Below are 17,453 nucleotides of genomic sequence, written 5' to 3'. Positions count from 1 at the left end.
TTTATATCAGAGAAGATAGATAGAAATGAACTATAACTGGATTCTAACATCCTGCCCCCTTAAAAATAAGAGAGATACACCTGTAAAGAAAACAAAACAAGTATAAAAGTTAGTCTGGCTTGTTAGGATACTCTGTATGAAACATCTTTAATAGCTTCGGGGCATTTTTGTCTATGGACCCACTCGTTTTGTGAGGAGGAGAGGTGTTTCCATGCTACTAGGTATTGAGTTGTCCCATGATATCTTCTAGAGTCTAGGATTTCCTTTATTTCAAAGTGTTGTTCTCCTTCACATGACTGGAGATGGGGGGGTGGATTTTTGGCCGTAATGGTGACTGTTGTTCTCTTTTCAGCAAACTGCAGTGAAAAATTGGGTCTATTTGTCTAAGATTTTTGAGTAATTCTAATTCTACTGTTACTGGGTTTATGATTCTTTTAATTGGAAAAGGTCCTATATATTTTGGTCCAATTTTTTTATAGGGTTGTAAGGATTTTAGGTATTTTGTAGACAAATATACCATTTCAACTATAATGAATGGTGTGGGTTCAATTGTTTTTTTTAATCTGCTTGTGCTTTATATGCTTGCCTAGCTTTGTCTAGGGCTTTTCTAACTATTGGCCAGGTGTTTTGTAATTGTTCTATCCATTTCTTCAGTGATGTGATTACCAGTTCGTTTGGGATTAGTTCTGGCATGGGGTTGAAACTTTGACCGGTAGCTATTTGAAAAGGAGTGTAACTTATGCTGTAGTGGACTGTATTATTATAGGCAACTTCTGCGAAAGGGACTAGGTCCGTCCAATTCGTTTGCTGGAAATTAATAAAGCATCTTAAATATTTCTCAAGTGCTGAGTTAGCTTTCTCTGATTGACCATTCCCTTGAGGATGATGACTAGATGTCAGTCCCTGAGTGGTTCCTAAAAAGAGATAAAAATTCTTTCCAAAATGCCGACATAAATTACACCCCCCTATCAGATATAATGTGTTGTGGTGCCCCATGCAATCTGTAAATGTGCTGCATGAAATGTTTCGCTAAGTCTTTTGCGGTGGGGATCTTTTGGCAAGGGATGAATTGCACCTGTTTGGAAAACAAGTCTGTGACTGTCCAGATTAGAGTATTGCCATTGCTTTCTGGTAATTCTGCTATGAAATCTATGGCTATTTCCCTCCAGGGGGCTGAGGGATTTACCACTGTTTGTAACAGTCTGGGTTATTTCCCTTGCAACCTCTTTGCAGTTGCACATGTTGGCAGCTGGCCATGTAACTTTCTATGTCCTTTTTCATGAATGGCCACCAAAATTGCCTTTTAATTAAGTGTAATGTTTTTACAAATCCAAAATGCCCTGCTGATTTTGTGTCATGGCAAAGCTGCATGAATGTGACCCTCTGGGTGGTTGGTATATATAACATTTCCCCCACCCAAAGCAGTCCATCCTTAATTGTGCACACGTGTCTATTTTTCTGGAACCATTTATCTGTTTCCAAAGTTTTCCGGAATTCAATTCCAGTTTAGCTACCCAGCTGCGGTTTTAATTTAGCTTGGGCTCTAGTAGTTACTAGCACTGCCAGTTGTGATTTTGCCATAAGTGGTTTAGAGTCGGTGGCTCGCATGCTGTTATATTGGGGCTGTTCTTTCACCCCAGCAAATGCTTGAGCATAAAGTGGAATTGTTGAAAATGTTGGGACCAGTGGGCTTGCTTGGGGTTGAGCTTCCTGGGTGTTTTCAAGGCTTCCAGATTTTTGTGGTCTGTCCACACCTGAAAAGGGATTTTATTCCCTTCAAGGAACTGGCGCCTCATAAATAACAACTATGCCTCTTTTTCCCACATGGGCCAGCACTGTTCCATTTCTGTGAGTTTTTTGGATGTATATACGCAGGATTACAATACCCCTTCATCATTTTCTTGTAATAGTACTTCCACATCACTTGCATCCACCTGTATTACAAAGGGCTTATCCATGTTTGGGTGCCTCAGTTTTGGTTCTGCAGAAAACTTTAATCTCTCAAATGCCTCTTGGCATTCCATCATCCATTTTAGTGGCTGGCTAGGTTTTACTATGGATACTCCCTTCATTTTTAATAAGTTCTTGAGGGGCAGGGCTATCTGGGCAAATGAGGGGATGAATTGGCGGTAAAAGTTTACGAAGTCCAGGAAACTTTTTAATTGCTTTCTTGTGTGAGGTGGTGCCCATTCTAATACTGCTCTGACCTTCTCTGGGTCCATTTTAATGCCCTGTGGGGATATGTGATAACCCAGGTAGTCTATTCTTTCCTGGTGGAATTCACATTTTGATAATTTGACATATAGGTGAGCAGCTCAGTTTCTTTAAAACTGCTCTGACTAGGTTGACATGTTCCTCTTTTGTTTTGGAGAAGATAAGGATGTTGTCTAGATAATCCAGGACCCTCTTAAATAGTCCTCCCTTAGTACCTCATTGATTAATTGCATAAATACTGCGGGGGGGCCTTGTAATCCAAATGGCAAAACTTTGAATTGGTAGCACCCCATTGGGCAATTAAATGCGGTTTTCCATTCATCCCCTTCCTTAATTCTAATGCAGTAATATGCTTTCCTTAGATCTAGTTTAGTAAAAAAAATTCCTTTTGAGAGGTGTGATAACATGTCCTTCATGAGGGGTAAGGGGTATAGGTTGCTTTCACTTATTGTGTTCAATAAGCGATACTCAATGCATAAGCGTAAAGAGCCGTCCTTCTCTCTAAAGAGGACCAGAGTGGCCACTTTAGTTTTGGCTGGCTCAATGAACCTCTTTCTAGGTTTTTCTTTATGAATCTTTCCATTTCCTCCTTCTCCTTTGGGCTCATGGAGTATAATCTGGGCTTTGGGAGTTTTGCCCCAGGCTTGAATTCTATAGCACAGTCCATGGGTCGGGGGGAGAGCTCATCTAACCTCTCCTCGCTGAAAACTTCAGCAAGATCTCTGTATTCTTCTGGTATTTCAGGTAGCCCCTTTTCTTCTCCCATGGATGCTTTTTCCGTTCTTAATTTTGGGGTTTTAAGTCCATAGGGTCACCCTTTGGGAAGTTGATTTCTGCCATCCTCCAATTTACCCACAGGTTCCATTTCTTTAACCATTCCATCCCTAGGATCTTTGGGCATTCATTGGTTCCCCAGGGATAGGTGGACTGATAAAGTGGCTAGGGTAGCTGGTAAACCCCACCCCCTGCTATGCACACATCTAACTAGCCAAATGAGATTGGTTGTTTTAGCCTCCTCAACAGAATGCCCAGATTCCCCACTAGTGTCGGGCTAATAAGACAGTGGGTGCAACCAGAGTCTATTAAGACTTTCACCTTGAAAGCTTCAGGCATGGAGGGAATTAATATAGTCCCTGTCTTGAGGATGGGTGCAATGAGTCAACTTACTAGGGGTTCGCCCTCCAAGCTGTCATCTGAGACGTCCACTGGCCCTGCGGTCTAGGCTGGAGTTACTTCCCCACGTTGGGCAGAGGTTGGGGATTCCACAGCCTCTATCACTCTCATGGCGGATTCTTTTGGCTTAGCTGGAGATTTACCAGATTTGCTGGCTGGTGATCTGTCTGGGCTTTTGAGTGGCATTCTATGGCCCGATGCCCCTCTTTCCCACATTTGAAACAGCCCATTCGCTTCTTGGCCATAGCCGGCGGCTTCGCTGGCTCACGTGTCAGCTCAGGCATTGAGTGGCTGCATGGTTTTCCTCGGCGATGCCTTTTCAGTAGGTTGATCTCTGCTTCCTCTGCCAAGACATACCATTTGTTGAGTTGGTGTGGGTCCCCCCAGGGCAGCCAAGTGTCATATAGGTCATAATTTAGGCTGTCTTTGAAATGGCTAAAGAGGATGTCTTCTGGCCAGTTCAGCTTGCGGGCAATGGCCTGGAATTCTTGTGTATATTCGGATACCAGGTGTCTACCCTGCCTCATCATTTTGATTCTTTTGTGTGCTTTGCGATCAGCCAGGGGGTCCTCAAATATGGTGTGATTCAGGGTCAGCCTGTGGGTTCGGCAGTTGAGTCGGACGATTCAGAGGAGGAGGAGGGGGGTGTTGGAGAGGTTGCTGAGGGGGTTGGAGAGCTTGCTGATGAGAGCCCTCAGCCAGGCCCCTCCCACCTGGTCATGACGCAGACCCAGCTGTGTGAGCCTGACAGCGTGGATGAAGATGACCCACAGCTGGCCCTGTTCAAGGACGCCCGACGCAGGAGGCAGTCAATCAGGAGTAAACAGAGGAAGGCAATGGAGCACCTCGGAAGGAGGCAGAGAGAACCCACACCCTGAACTGTATAAAAGGGAAATGCGTGGGAGGGCTGGTTTGCTGAAGGCAACCGTTTGAATAGTTCCTGTTTCATGGTTCGTGTTTGCTCTCTTTGCTCTCTTTGCTCTGTTTATGTTTTTATGTTTATAAATTTGGCAGGCTTAGTTCCAGCCTCTTGCCTTCTTGTAAAAGGGGTTGTCCCTGCCTTATCTGCAGGGCCGGTAGCAGGCTGGTACAGAACAGTTTGCCTTCAGCCTCCCACCCCTTACTATTATTATGGAGCAGTTACGTGCTGAGAATGCCCAGCTTGCCCAGCAACTCACTTTGTTGGCAGCTCAGGTGGCTCAATTGCAAGCTCAGGTCCATGCTGCACGCCCACCATCACCCCCACCCAGGAGAAAATGCCAAGTTGCGATGCTGGATAAATTTACTGACAATCCAGAACTGTTTCCTGCTTTCCTGGGACAATGCCAGCTCTTTATCAGCGTGAGAGCAGCTGATTTCCCCACTGACCGGGATAAGGTGGGGTTTGTGTTAAGCCTTCTTTCGGGTGATGCAGCTCGTTGGGGCACGCCTCTGCTGGCTCAACCTAGTCCATTGTTGGACAACTTTGTGGGGTTTTGTGATCATATGCATCTGATATATGAGGACCCTATAAAGACGCAGACTGCTACTCGACGCCTGAAAGCTCTGAGGCTTGGTCAACGCCTCCTACAGGGCTATATCAGCGATTTTCGGTTGCTTAGCCAGGATTCTGCCTGGAATGAGGCTGCGCTCGTGGATGCCTTCCAGGATGGATTGTCGGAGGAGATGTTGGATGAGCTGGCCCGTGTGGATATTCCCTCAGACCTGAATGGGCTGATCCATCTCTGCCTGCGGATCGATGCTCGGTTGCAGCAGCAAAGGAGTCGCCGTGCCACCCCACAGACCCCTGCAGCCCCTGTTGTGCGTGAGCCCCCAGTTCAAAGGGAGGAGCCAATGGAGCTGGGTGCCGCCAGGTCTCGTCTATCGGTGACTGAAATGAACAGACGACGATCGGGGGGGTTGTGTTTTTACTGTGGGGACCCTGGGCATTTCACTGCTTTTTGCCCAAAGAAGCGACAGCGGGCATCAGTGACTGAGTCTGCCCTGAGAAAGTCCCCTACTTTTCTGTCAGGGAACGCCCCGAGCCTGGTCTAGATGGTGTGATAGATCGGGCATCCCACAACAACACTGAGCGATGTCTTTCCGATGCTGCCCGTGGACCTCCACGGCATCTGATATTGGAGGTCTGATCCTTCCTGGCAAGCCAGAGGGGATTCCAGTCCATGCCTTAATTGACTCTGGGGGCACTACAAATTTTATGGACTCAGCATTTGTGGCCAAATGGGCTGTTCCCCAGTGCCCGGTGGATCCGCCCATGTTAGTGGAGACTATCGATGGTCGAGTGCTCCTGTCTGGGCCAATTACGGCCACCACACAACCATTATGTATGGCCATCAGTTCCCATGTGGAGGCCATCCAGTTCTATATCACCTCAGATCTGCATTTCCCCGTGGTCTTGGGACTGGCGTGGCTCCGGGCGCATGACCCACAGATCTGTTCGTCACAGAACCTGGTCACCTTCCCAAGCTTGCAGTGTGTGGACCACTCCCGCCATATCTGTGCCGGCCAGGTGGAGGGTTTCCCAGGGGTTTCCTTGCCTCACGAACTGTCCGACTTTGCTGATGTGTTCAGCGAGACAGAGGCAGATCAATTACCCCCACACAGGCCCTATGACTGCCCCATTGATTTAGTCCCTGATGCGCCTCTCCCAGTGGGGCGTTTGTACTCCATGTCGGAGCCCGAGTTGGCTGCATTGCGGGACTTTCTGGAGAAGAATTTGGCTCGTGGTTTCATTTGGCCCTCGTCCTCGCCAGTGTCTGCACCCGTGCTCTTCGTCAAAAAGAAGTCGGGTGAATTGTGGCTTTGCTGCAATTATAGGAAACTCAACGCCATCACGGTGCGCAATCGTTACCTGCTGCCCCACATCCCCGAACTCTTGGACCGACTCCAGGAGGCTAAGATCTTCACGAAACTGGACCTGCGTGGAGCTTACAACCTCGTCAGGATTCGGCCGGGTGATGAGTGGAAGACGGCATTTGGTACTCGTTATGGACATTTTGAGTACACGGTGATGCCGTTTGGCCTGACCAACGCCCCCACCATGTTTCAGCATTTCATGAACGACATTTTCTGGGACTTGTTGGATCAGTTTGTTGTGATCTACTTGGATGACATCCTGATCTACTCCCCGTCGCGTGAGGTGCACCATCAGCATCTCCATCAGGTCCTGCAGCGACTCCGAGAACATCGGCTGTTTGCCAAGTTGGAGAAGTGCCAGTTCTACCGGGTGACCATGGATTTCCTGGGTCACCGCATTTCTCCTGAGGGCATCGCAATGGAGCCAAGTAAGGTTGTGTCTTTGCAGAGTTGGCAACCCCCGCATCGCGTGAAGGATGTTCAGCGACTTCTTGGGTTCGCCAACTATTACCGAGCTTTCATCCCTGGGTTTGCCGCCTTGACAGCCCCCCTCATCCGGCTCCTGCAGAAGAAGACTCGGTTCCAGTGGAACGCTCCAGAACAACGGGCTTTCCAGACTTTGAAGTAAGCCTTCATGAAGGAGCCCATCTTGAAGCATCCTGACCCGCAACGGCCATTTGTCGTGGAGGCGGACGCCTCCAACATTGCCATTGGGGCGGTGTTACTCCAGGCAACGATGCCCAGCGGTACCCTCTTCCCTTGCACGTACCATACACGAAAACTGAACCCTTCGTAGCGCAATTGTACAGTCTGGGAGAAGGAGCTGCTGGTCATCAAAGTGGCGTTCGCGGCCTGGAGGCATCATCTGGAGGGAGCGTGGCATCAAATCGAGGTCCAGACGGACCATAAGAATTTGGAAAGCCTGCAGACCACTCGGAATTTGAACCAATGCCAGATTTGGTGGTCTCTTTTCTTTGCGAGGTTCGACTTCCGAGTTCGGTACATACCTAGCGGGCACAATCAAAGAGAAGATGCTCTGTCCAGGAAGCCCAAATATTCCCGAGTGGAAGACAAGCTTCTGCCCAGGACAGTGATCCCTGTCGAGTCTTTTGCTGTGGTGCGGAAGCTGGTTGATATACGGGCTCGGATCCAGGAGGCACAGCAGCAGGAGGTGTGGGTGGCTCAGTAGAAGGAGGAGGTGGGGCCAGATTCTCCTTGGACGGTCACGGATGGACTCTTGTATTATCGTGACCGGCTCTACGTTCTGGGAGGGCCACTCAGGGGACTCATCCTCAGCCAGTGTCACGATAACCCGGCAGCTGGGCATTTGGACCTGTTCAAGACCCTGAACCTGGTCTCACGTACCTTCTGGTGGCCCTGGGTCCGACACGACATCCAGTCGTATGTCACTTCCTGCATCCCATGCAGGCAGGCCAAGTCAGCGACAGGAGCCCCGCCTGGATTACTGCAGCCCTTGCCGATACCCAAAAGACCCTGGGGGCTGTGTCTATGGACTTTCTGATGGATTTACCCTCATCCTCTGGTTTTACGACAGTGTATGTGGTGGTGGATATGCTGACCAAGATGGCGCACTTCATCCCCTGTCGTGGCTTACCGTCAGCCCGCACCACTAGTCGTATGTTCATTCAGCAGGTGTTTCAGCTGCACGGCCTCCATGATAGAGTCGTCTCTGATAGGGGCCCCCAGTTTACAGCCCGCTTCTGGCGGGAGTTGATGCATGCGTTGGATATCAAGATTTGCCTCTCGTCTGCGTATCATCCTCAAACTGACGGGGGAACCGAGAAGGCCATCGGGATCTATCTGGCCATAGCTGAGTTTGCATTTAACAATTCGCAGCACACCTCCACACAGATGACACCATTCTTGGCCAATGTGGGATATCACCCCCGGTTTTTCCCCCTTTCTCCCGTGGACTCACTGGAGCCGACAGCGAACGACTTCATGGCAGAGTTACAGGCGATCCATCGATTGGTGCGACGTCAGTTAGAGAAGGCCAAGGCCGATTACTGCAGCCGATTACGGGCTGCAGTAATCCAGGCGGGGCCCCTGTCGCTGACTTGGCCTGCCTGCATGGGATGCAGGAAGTGATAGGACTGGACATCGTGTCGGACTTGGGGCCACCAGAAGGTACAGGAGACCAGGTTCAGGGTCTTGAACAGGCCAAAATGCCCCGCCGCCGGGTTATCGTGACACTGGCTGAGGATGAGTCCCCTGAGTGGCCCTCCCGGAATGTAGAGCCGGTCACGATAATACAAGAGTCCATCCGTGACCATCCAAGGAGAATCTGGCCCCACCTCCTCCTTCCGCTGAGCCACCCACACCTCCTCCTGCTGTGCCTCCCGGATCCGAGCCCGTATATCGACCGTTCCCAGTCAAGGCTGTCATCAATCCGGTCGCCTATTGCTTAACTCTGCCACGTTCCCTGCGCATGCACCCAGTCTTTCATCGGTCTCTGTTGGTCCCCGAGCAACCGGCCTGTCCACTCCGCCGAGCGGAACCTCCCCCATCAGGACCTCATGATGGAGACAGCACCCCCGAGTACGAGGTCGCCAGCATCAGGGACTCCCGTTGGCTTAAAGGTCGTTTCCAGTACCTGATTGAATGGAAAGGTTAGGAACCAGAGGACTTCGCCTGGGAAGACGCGACCGCCGTTCATGCCCCTGCCTTGGTGACCGCTTTTCATGAACAATTTCCATCCCAACTGCATCCAGATCGGCAGACCCGGGGGAAGGGCCCTGCGGTGCGGGATAGTGTTGTGATTCAGGGTCAGCCTGTGGGTTCAGCATTTATTTATTTATTTATTTATTCGTTTTATATACCGCCCTTCTCCCGGAGGACTCAGGGCGGTGTACAGAGCAAAGTAAGTATACAATAAACCAACGATTCAGAGGAGGAGGAGGGGTGTTGGAGAGGTTGCTGAGGGGGTTGGAGAGCTTGCTGATGAGAGCCCTCAGCCAGGCCCCTCCCACCTGGTCACGATTGAGACTCAGCTGTGTGAGCCTGACAGTGTGGATGAAGATGACCCACAGCTGGCCCTGTTCAAGGATGCCCGACGCAGGAGGCAGTCAATCAAGAGTAAACAGAGGAAGGCATTGGAGCACCTCGGAAGGAGGCAGAGAGAAGACACGCCCTGAACTGTATAAAAGGGAAATGCGTGGGAGGGCTGATTTGCTGAAGGCAACTGTTTGAATAGTTCCTGTTTCATGGTTCGTGTTTGCTCTCTTTGCTCTCTTTGCTCTGTTTATGTTTTTATGTTAATAAATTTGGCAGGCTTAGTTCCAGCCTCTTGCCTTCTTGTAAAAGGGGTTGTCCCTGCCTTATCTGCAGGGCCGGTAGCAGGCTGGTACAGAACAAAATCACCTTCTCAGAGAGGACATGAAACTGTTGAAGTCGTGGAGCTCTGGGGTATCAGAGTCATGCAAATTCACCACCCAATCTGTGGCTGGCCCATCCAGAGCAGATTGCATGATCTGGATATGGGCTTTGTCACTAGGGATATGCCGGCCATATTCTTCCATGTAGTTGTGGACTTGGGTTAGGAAAAACCCCAAGCATGTTGACTCCCCCTTGAATTTTGCATCCAGCAGCGGGAGTCTTTGAATGGATCAGTGCCTTCATTGTCGGTGTCATGGTCTTCCCATCCGGATCACCATCTGCAGGTCAGTGGGTAGTAGGGGCTGCTGAAGTGGTCGCTACTGGATCAGTGGATGTCCCTGGGACTTCAAATTCCATTTCCCCCTCAGTGTCTCTCCAACTGCAGCTCCGGGTGCTGGTATGGCCGTGGAGCTTGGAACTCTCCTCCCCTAGGGAGCCAAGGCTTCTTTTCATCAGGTCAATAGCTTTCTCTAGGATCCAGTTTGGGTGCTGTGCACAACTTCCTTCCTCTTCACTTATGTGCAGGGATTTCTCCATTTCCTGCTTCCATTCTGGTTGGTTGGGCCCCCGTCTCAGGGTCACCTTTCTTGGTTTCTTTTCCCACTTGCTTTTCTTTCCAATGCCCATTGACCACTGAGGTTTGTGGTTACACATCTCCACCACCTCTTCTCCTGAGGAGTATGACATTTCAGATCCTGACAGCTGGCAGGTTTTCAGTCAGGGAAAAGGCTCCCTCTCCATGAGGGTTTCTCCCTTCTCTGCCTCATCATGTGAAATTCTATTTTTTGCAAAGTCCCCCAGCAAGGTTCTCCCTTCCGGGTTTATTTATTTATTTATTTCAATCTACATCTTAAGAAAACAGAACTCTTGGAAATGGTCTCTTCCAACAGGAATTTTTATTAAGAGAAATTGACAGTAGGCATGCTAGACAGGATTTGAGGGATCCCCCCACCATTCAATGTTTCAAAGTGTTCCCAAGCAGCCCCCCACCCCGCAGTTCTTCTGGGCGATTCAAACTGGCAGATTTCTAGGTGTTAACTCCAGGAAAAATGACATCAGTCTGGCTCTGTCAGCACAATCATTCAATCCTCTCTTTACCCAGATCCCAGGTGTTGCATCTCCCCCCACTTTTCCCTCGCTGCCAGTAAAGAGAAGAGTTTCAGAGGGGCATAGGATGAAAGGCAGATGGCCACATTGTTATGGTTAGCAGACCTGAAGTGAATCAACAAAAGGTTACTTTGTAGTGAACAGAGGAAGTGAAAGTAGTAAAAAACCCATGCATACCCCCCTCGCCCTTAGTAGTATGACGAAATCCAGGAGATAGTAAGAATTGGTTTTATATCAGAGAAGATAGATAAAAATGAAATATACTGTAACTGGATTCTGACAAATATATCTATACTCTCTAGAGAACTGCTTGCACTGCATCTCTTCTTGTATTGTCAGGTCCCAATCCAGAACAATCCATCTTCTATGAGGTTTATTTTTTTCTTGCCTTTCCTCTAAACACTGAAAGTCTTTCCCACAACAGCAATCTTATAAAGGGCCACTGGCCAAATGAATCTCCATGCTAAGGATGGAATTGAACTGGGCAGGGAGCAATCTGTTTTCATAATTTCCTAAGAACATATAACTGAGAGTCTTGGTCACCACCAAATGTTGAGAAAACAAGATGGTGAGAAGATATTCTAGAAGATTCCTCCAAGTCTTTGTCTTGGATGAAAAAAGGATTGGTAATTTCACTGTGATTTCATTTCTTTTCCCTTCATATTTCTCAATAATTTACTAAGTTGTGACATCTTCACTCATAAGTCAGGGCAGGTTTTCTAGAAGCTATAAGACATAGACCGAAAAGAAATCCTATCATTACATGTACAGTATGATTGCTCCTGCCTCCAGATTTTTTTTCTTAGCTTGCTGTTCCCTTCACTAGAGGAAGAATGACATAAAAAGGGCTGTGGAAGGGAATATCAAGAAGTGGATGTAGGAATATTACAAATTCTTGCTAATCATGATAATATTCTTACATGAACTTTAGCATGACACAATAGCATATTTGTAATGGTGTGTGAGAAAAGACTGAACCAAGAGATAATGCCAAGGCAATGGTCAGATAAGAGGCAGCATAGCTGACAGCTAAATAATGGGTGGGGCAAGAGACTCAGAAGATACCTTCCCTAGTTTCTCAGGTTGTAAAAATTATGGAGGGGATTTGGGATATGGATTTTATATTTGCAAGTTTCTGTCAGTGTAGCTTTGCAATAAAGTAGAATTAGTTCATCTGGTTGTGATTTCTATCAAGTTTATCCCATGAGGCCACATCAATCTTGCAAGTATGAAAATCTAATCCCCCCATCTCCTTTATAGACTAAGAAGTTAGGGAGGTCCTTCCTGAACCTCTTGCCCTACCCACTATCTAGCTGAGACTATGCTCTCTACTATCTGATCACTTGGCAGATCTCTTTACCCAGTGGCCCAAGGCTTTTTCCACATACCATTATATCCTTGGGGGAGATGAAAAATTAAATTTCTACATAATAGGAACAAGAGATAAAGAAATGGCTGTAGGAATCAACACTACTCTGAAAACACCACTATCAGCACAAGACCTTAAACACAAACACATTTATTGTGGAATTAGCTGGAGCCTCAAAGATTTTGGCCAGTGGAGAACTTGGAACAGAAGCCATAGATGCCATAGGGAAGCTGTTGCTTGTTTGAAAAATGGCTGCCAAGATGGCTTAGCCAGACAAGACCAGCAGGTGGGCACATCACTAGTGTGCCCATAGACATGATACAGAAACAGACAAAAGATTTTGTGAGTTGCGATCTACTAAAGTTCATGGTAAGCCAGTTAATGTATTCATTAAAAAGCCTTTAAGCTTTTTCCTTTGGACTGGTGCCTAGCTTTTTTGTGGCAATTTGCCCAGATTAAAGACCACATCACTTAAGGCAAAATCTATTTCTGTGTTCAATCAGTGTTGCTAGAAGGTGAATGGCAGCAGAAAGCAAACTCCGGTGCAATGAATGGGACTTCTGTTCATTATACTTAGATAATACACAGAAAAGCTGCACTCCGTGGCACTTCATGCCATCACTTTTTCCTTTTATCCATTGACAAACACTTCCCTGATCAGTTCTTACAATGATCCATTGGAAGTTTCTACTCTCAGCCTCAGGCAGGGCATGTGAGAGCTTATTGTACATCTTCCCTTTCTCAAATCTACACCTTTCACTGCATTACACTCACCTTTTTTTTAACTGTTGCAAATTTATTTTGGCCTGTTCCAGAAGGTGTGTCTTGATAAGTGAGTAAACCACACAAATCTGCTATCACGAAGCTATAGGATTTTGGAGGCCTGTAGGTGTGTCTCTGAGTATATAAATAAGCAGAAATGTGCCATACTTCAGAGGCGTGCCAGCGTGATTTTTATAAGACAGCAAAAGGTATGTATTCTTGCTCTTTTCAATCAGCAATGGAAAACTGCTCAGAATTGCAAGACTAGATTTCCTGCTTACCTTCTGAAGACCAAACTACATATTACATGTAGTTTTTTATTTCTGTACTGTTCTGACAGTTATTCTCAACCAGAGGTTGCTTCAGCCATTTCTCACTACCTGTCTGTAAAAGTTACTAAATCAATTTTCCCCTCCCCCCATATAGAAAGGTATATTATCTTTTCCACAACAAGTAGGAAACTGTAGGAATTTCTATGGGTGGATAATTAGCAGGAAAGTATTAAAAGTATTGAATCTCCATCATGCCAGCTCCTGATTGCAGCTTCCAAGACTTCTTATCAGTAATTAGTGGTAACCAACACAAGTATATCAAGATGAACTTTGGCTCTTTGTAATAAATCTGTGGGACTGTACCATAGCATAAAATACCTGAATTCCAATGCCTTTGTGCATTGCTTGTGCTATTTTATCTGAGGTAGGTCTGCATAAGATTGCAGTCTTAATATAACTGTGCAAAATTAACTCTTTGAAATTTGTGGGCTGAGGATTGTGGTATTAGATTTCCATGTTGAGCAAGGCAGGGAAGTTGAGGTGCAGAAAGTCAGTTTGCTATCTCCCTTACCAGGAAAGTCAGACTTTGGATGACCAATCCTCTGGTGAAATAGTCTTCTCATTAAATAGACTTTGCTTTTTGTGATATGAATGAATTGGTTTACCGTATTCAGTAAAAAGTAGTTTGAAATTGACTGAGTTTGCTTAACATGTAAATAATTCTAATGAAGGAAACATGGAACAGATTTGTAAAGGAAATAGAATTGCTTTTCATGTATATCAACAAAGTCGCAGGTGAACCACAGGAGATTTTGTTCCATGATCTGAATTGTCAGAATCAGAAAGGAATAAGGATGATGTGACTAATGATTGAGATGGTTACTTTAAAATAAGAAAAGTTCAGGATTGTAGGGTTTTTTAAATAGTAGTTTTTCACTGCTATGGCATCATAACTCTACTTAAATGTTCAATATTTGCTGTTTATCAGTTTTTCCTCTCTGGAACTCACAATAACTCAGCAATGTGAGGTTTATTCCACAATGAGAGTTTCACATTAGTTGACACCAATTATGCCTCAAATTCTACAGCAAAATTGGTTTCTCTAGCTGTTGGTCATATTTTTGGTCATATTCTCTTTCTTACATTGTTAATATTTTTCCATTTCCCTAGGGGATATCAGACTCAAATTTCACCCATCTTTTGCAGCAGTTTAATAATAGAGGTCACCAAATTCATATGAATTAATCATTCAGATTGTGCCTTGTATTTCCACTTAGGAACATTGTGATCATGCTGTGACTTCCTTGCAAGGAGGAAAAGAAATAGTTTCACCATTTATCTTACACAGTCTTAAAAGTTCATGCTCAAAAATGTCATTACTGATAAGACATCACTGATGTCTTATTTTACAATCTTTGCTGATAATGGATAATTGATTATATTGGGGCATGTCTAGCATATATAAAAATAGATACTTTTTTTTACAAACAACTTTTGTTTCCAAAACAGGTTTCAAAAAGCACCAGGAAACATGAAGACCAAACATTTTGCTCTGCTGTGTATCCTCATGATGTTCTGTCAGCTGTTGCAAACTGACAGTGAAACAGTGAAAGAGAGAAAAAGAGAAAGACCAAATAATGGCAGAGGGGAAAGAGCCCAAGCTGGACATAATAAGAATGCCAAGGGCCAGAGAAAGAGAGGACAAAAAGGGTTTTCCACAAAAGGGAAGTTTACAACTAAAGAGAAGGCTGAATGTTCCTGGACTATAAATGAGAAAGAGACCACTCTGCTAAAGGTAGACTGCAAAAAAGCAGAAGATGCCGTCTCCTGTGCTTTTTCAGGCAGTCCATCTACCTGCCCGCGGTATGCAGAAAACCAGAAGGTCTTCTGGAAAGAAATCACTCGATCTCTAAAGAAGCAGAAGAATCTCTGTAAGGACCCCAAGGCTGTTTTAAAATCTAAAGTCTGTAAGAATGGGCCACCTACTGCCCATCTTAGACTGGTTATGGATACCAAGCCAGAGATCCCAACACCCAAGCAGCCAGAGAAAGAATCCAGTGATTGTGTGGAAGATATTGATTACATGGATCAGAGAAAGGTGGCTGAAGAGAACTGCTCTGAAATGTGGCAAAATCTTTGCTACTTCATCATTTCAATGATACAAGATAAAAAGTGCAGTTAGAAAGGCAAGGGAGGCAGGCCAAAGGTCTCGAGTTACTATGGGCACAACTGTCTTGCAAACAGTATCAAGAGCACACAATCTGAATTGTTCTCTAGTGCATCCAGTCAGCCTCCACTTGTGGAAGTTAATGCAATGTATTTTGTTCTTTTGCTAAAAATATGACTGTAACTATTAATCCTCTCCACCAGTCATCCATTCCCTTCTTCCTCAGTGTTAACTTGGGAGAAAAGCGTCAAATGAAAGAGATAAATCTGATGGAAGGATTGCCAGCAATTGTCTTCCAATATGAATACAAAGGCACATTTTTATTAGGCCAATTTGATGTTTACATGTCAGTGCATAAGATGTCTAAGACGGTGGTGGGATTCAGCCGGTTTGTACCACTTTGACAGAACCGGCAGCTAATTTTGTATGCCCAGGCCCAGAATGGACTTCTGGAAGTGACATCCACACAGAGAACCGGTTGTTCACATATTTGAATCCCACCACTGGTCTAAGAACACTATATCAAGCAAGATCAGACAAAAAGGAAGTCTGGGTGGTGGGGGTGATGTATTTAGGAAAGGAAGACTCAAAATCAGCCTTTTCACTAAAGATATAATAAAACTATTCTCAATGGATCTCAGGGGTGTCTGGTGGGGATAAAATATCAAAAAAGTCAAGATGGAGGCCACAGCTATGCAATTAAAGTCTCATTCCCATCGTGGTGCATGTAAAAGAGGGTGAGGCTTGGATAAAAATGGATTTATATAGTGAGCTATGCAAATGTTTCAAAGATGTGAAAAGTTCCAAGTTCATTCTTTCCTGTATATTTCTAACCAAAGTGATTATTTCAAAGCTATGCATTTTTTAATTATTTTTGAATGTACACTGCTAAAAATAAACCATTTTAAAATTGTTCTCTGTGGTTCTGTCTTCTGCTTCTCCCAATTTTCTTTCATACATGTGCATAATTTGCATGCAGTCCTAAATACACTAACTCAGAAGTGAGTCTGATGGCCACCATCTACTCACTAGCATTTCAGTCTAGCACAGGGGTGTCAAACTCAATTTCATTGAGGGCTGCATCAGCATTGCAGTTGCCCTCGGGGGGGGGCTGGGTGGGTGTGGCCAGGGTGAGCAGGGCCTACTGTGTGGGCATGGCTGGAATGCACGTGGCCTACTGGGTGGGCATGGCCAGCTCTACATCATTCGCCTCAAGGGTGTCTATGGGGGCTTGGGCAGGAGTGGGACAGATCTGAGGGTGTCTGGCAGAAGGAGATGGGACCAGGGCAAGTGCTAAGGTATGGTCCACTGGAGAAGCCTCACTGTTCCTCTCGGGCCATGCAGGGGGGGAATGGACAGTGGCACAGAGGTCAAATGCCCAGCCCTCAAGCACCCATGACACTAAGCCCAGCGCCACTTCCCCAAGGGGGCACCCAGCTGCACTTACCTCCTCCTCAAGGCTGCTGCTGCTGTGCTTGCTCTCCTTAGCCATGTTGTCCATGATGGGTACAAGGGCAAAGTCAAGAGGGAAGCCCACTCCCTCTCCATGTGAGGAGGCCAAAGCTTCCTTAGCAATAGGATGGGAAACCCCCAGGATAGGCCAAGAGGAGGGGCAAGGGGATGGTGAAAGGGCAGCAGGGAAAGACTAAGGCAGAACTCCCTCAGACCCTCCTTCCTTCCTTCCTTCCTTCCTTCCTTCCTTCCTTCCTTCCTTCCTTGGAGTGCGTGAGAAAATATTTGAGATGAGGGAGGGAGAAAAACAGGCAAGAAACACAGCTGGGGAAGTGTCATCCTTTGTGAGGAATGAAGAAATGCACCATCATCTGGAAGTGGCCAGCACATGGCCCTCGCCTACTTCACATATCCGGCTTGGTGGGCTCTGGGGGAGGGGATGCCATGAGCAGCATGAGTCGATGTTATCTGCGCAATGTTGCCCAGCCCCCAGCCTGCCTGGTTTTGGCAGGCAGTGGGGAGTTCTCTTCACAGTGCTGAGAGGCTGAGCCGGGCGGCATGAATCTGAAGAGAAGTGCAACGCTGGCCAGCCCCTAGCCTGCCCAAAGTAGGCAGGGCCATGTGCTGGCCACTTCCAGGAGATGGTGCATTTCTTCATTCCTCACAAAGGGTGATACCTCCCCAG

At 46.5% G+C, this 17,453-nt stretch overlaps 1 protein-coding gene across 2 annotated transcripts; it reads left to right on the top strand.

Moving 5' to 3' along the window:
• The first annotated feature begins 12,865 nt into the window (after positions 1 to 12,865).
• On the top strand, positions 12,866 to 16,185 carry LOC310642913 (fibroblast growth factor-binding protein 1-like). Of its 2 annotated transcripts, none has more exons than XM_083366883.1 (2): positions 12,866 to 13,086; positions 14,659 to 16,185. In XM_083366883.1, the coding sequence occupies exon 2, from the start codon at positions 14,681 to 14,683 to the stop codon at positions 15,329 to 15,331; it is 651 nt and encodes a 216-aa protein (XP_083223009.1). In that variant the 5' UTR covers positions 12,866 to 13,086; positions 14,659 to 14,680; the 3' UTR covers positions 15,332 to 16,185. The 2 variants fall into 2 exon arrangements, with proteins under 2 accessions (XP_083223009.1, XP_083223010.1); XM_083366884.1 differs by lacking the exon at positions 12,866 to 13,086 and adding an exon at positions 13,523 to 13,573.
• The last annotated feature ends 1,268 nt before the right edge of the window (positions 16,186 to 17,453 follow it).

The sequence above is a fragment of the Vipera ursinii genome (genome assembly GCF_947247035.1).
Source record: "Vipera ursinii genome assembly, chromosome: 7".
In the NCBI taxonomy this organism is placed as follows: domain Eukaryota; kingdom Metazoa; phylum Chordata; class Lepidosauria; order Squamata; family Viperidae; genus Vipera; species Vipera ursinii.
Note: the sequence above shows the minus strand (reverse complement) of the source record. Positions and strands in the feature narration are given on the sequence as shown.

What these genes read in the sequence shown, in the direction of transcription:
- LOC310642913 (XM_083366883.1), top strand. Translation starts at nt 14,681, where the DNA reads ATGAAGACCAAACATTTTGCTCTGCTGTGTATCCTCATGATGTTCTGT.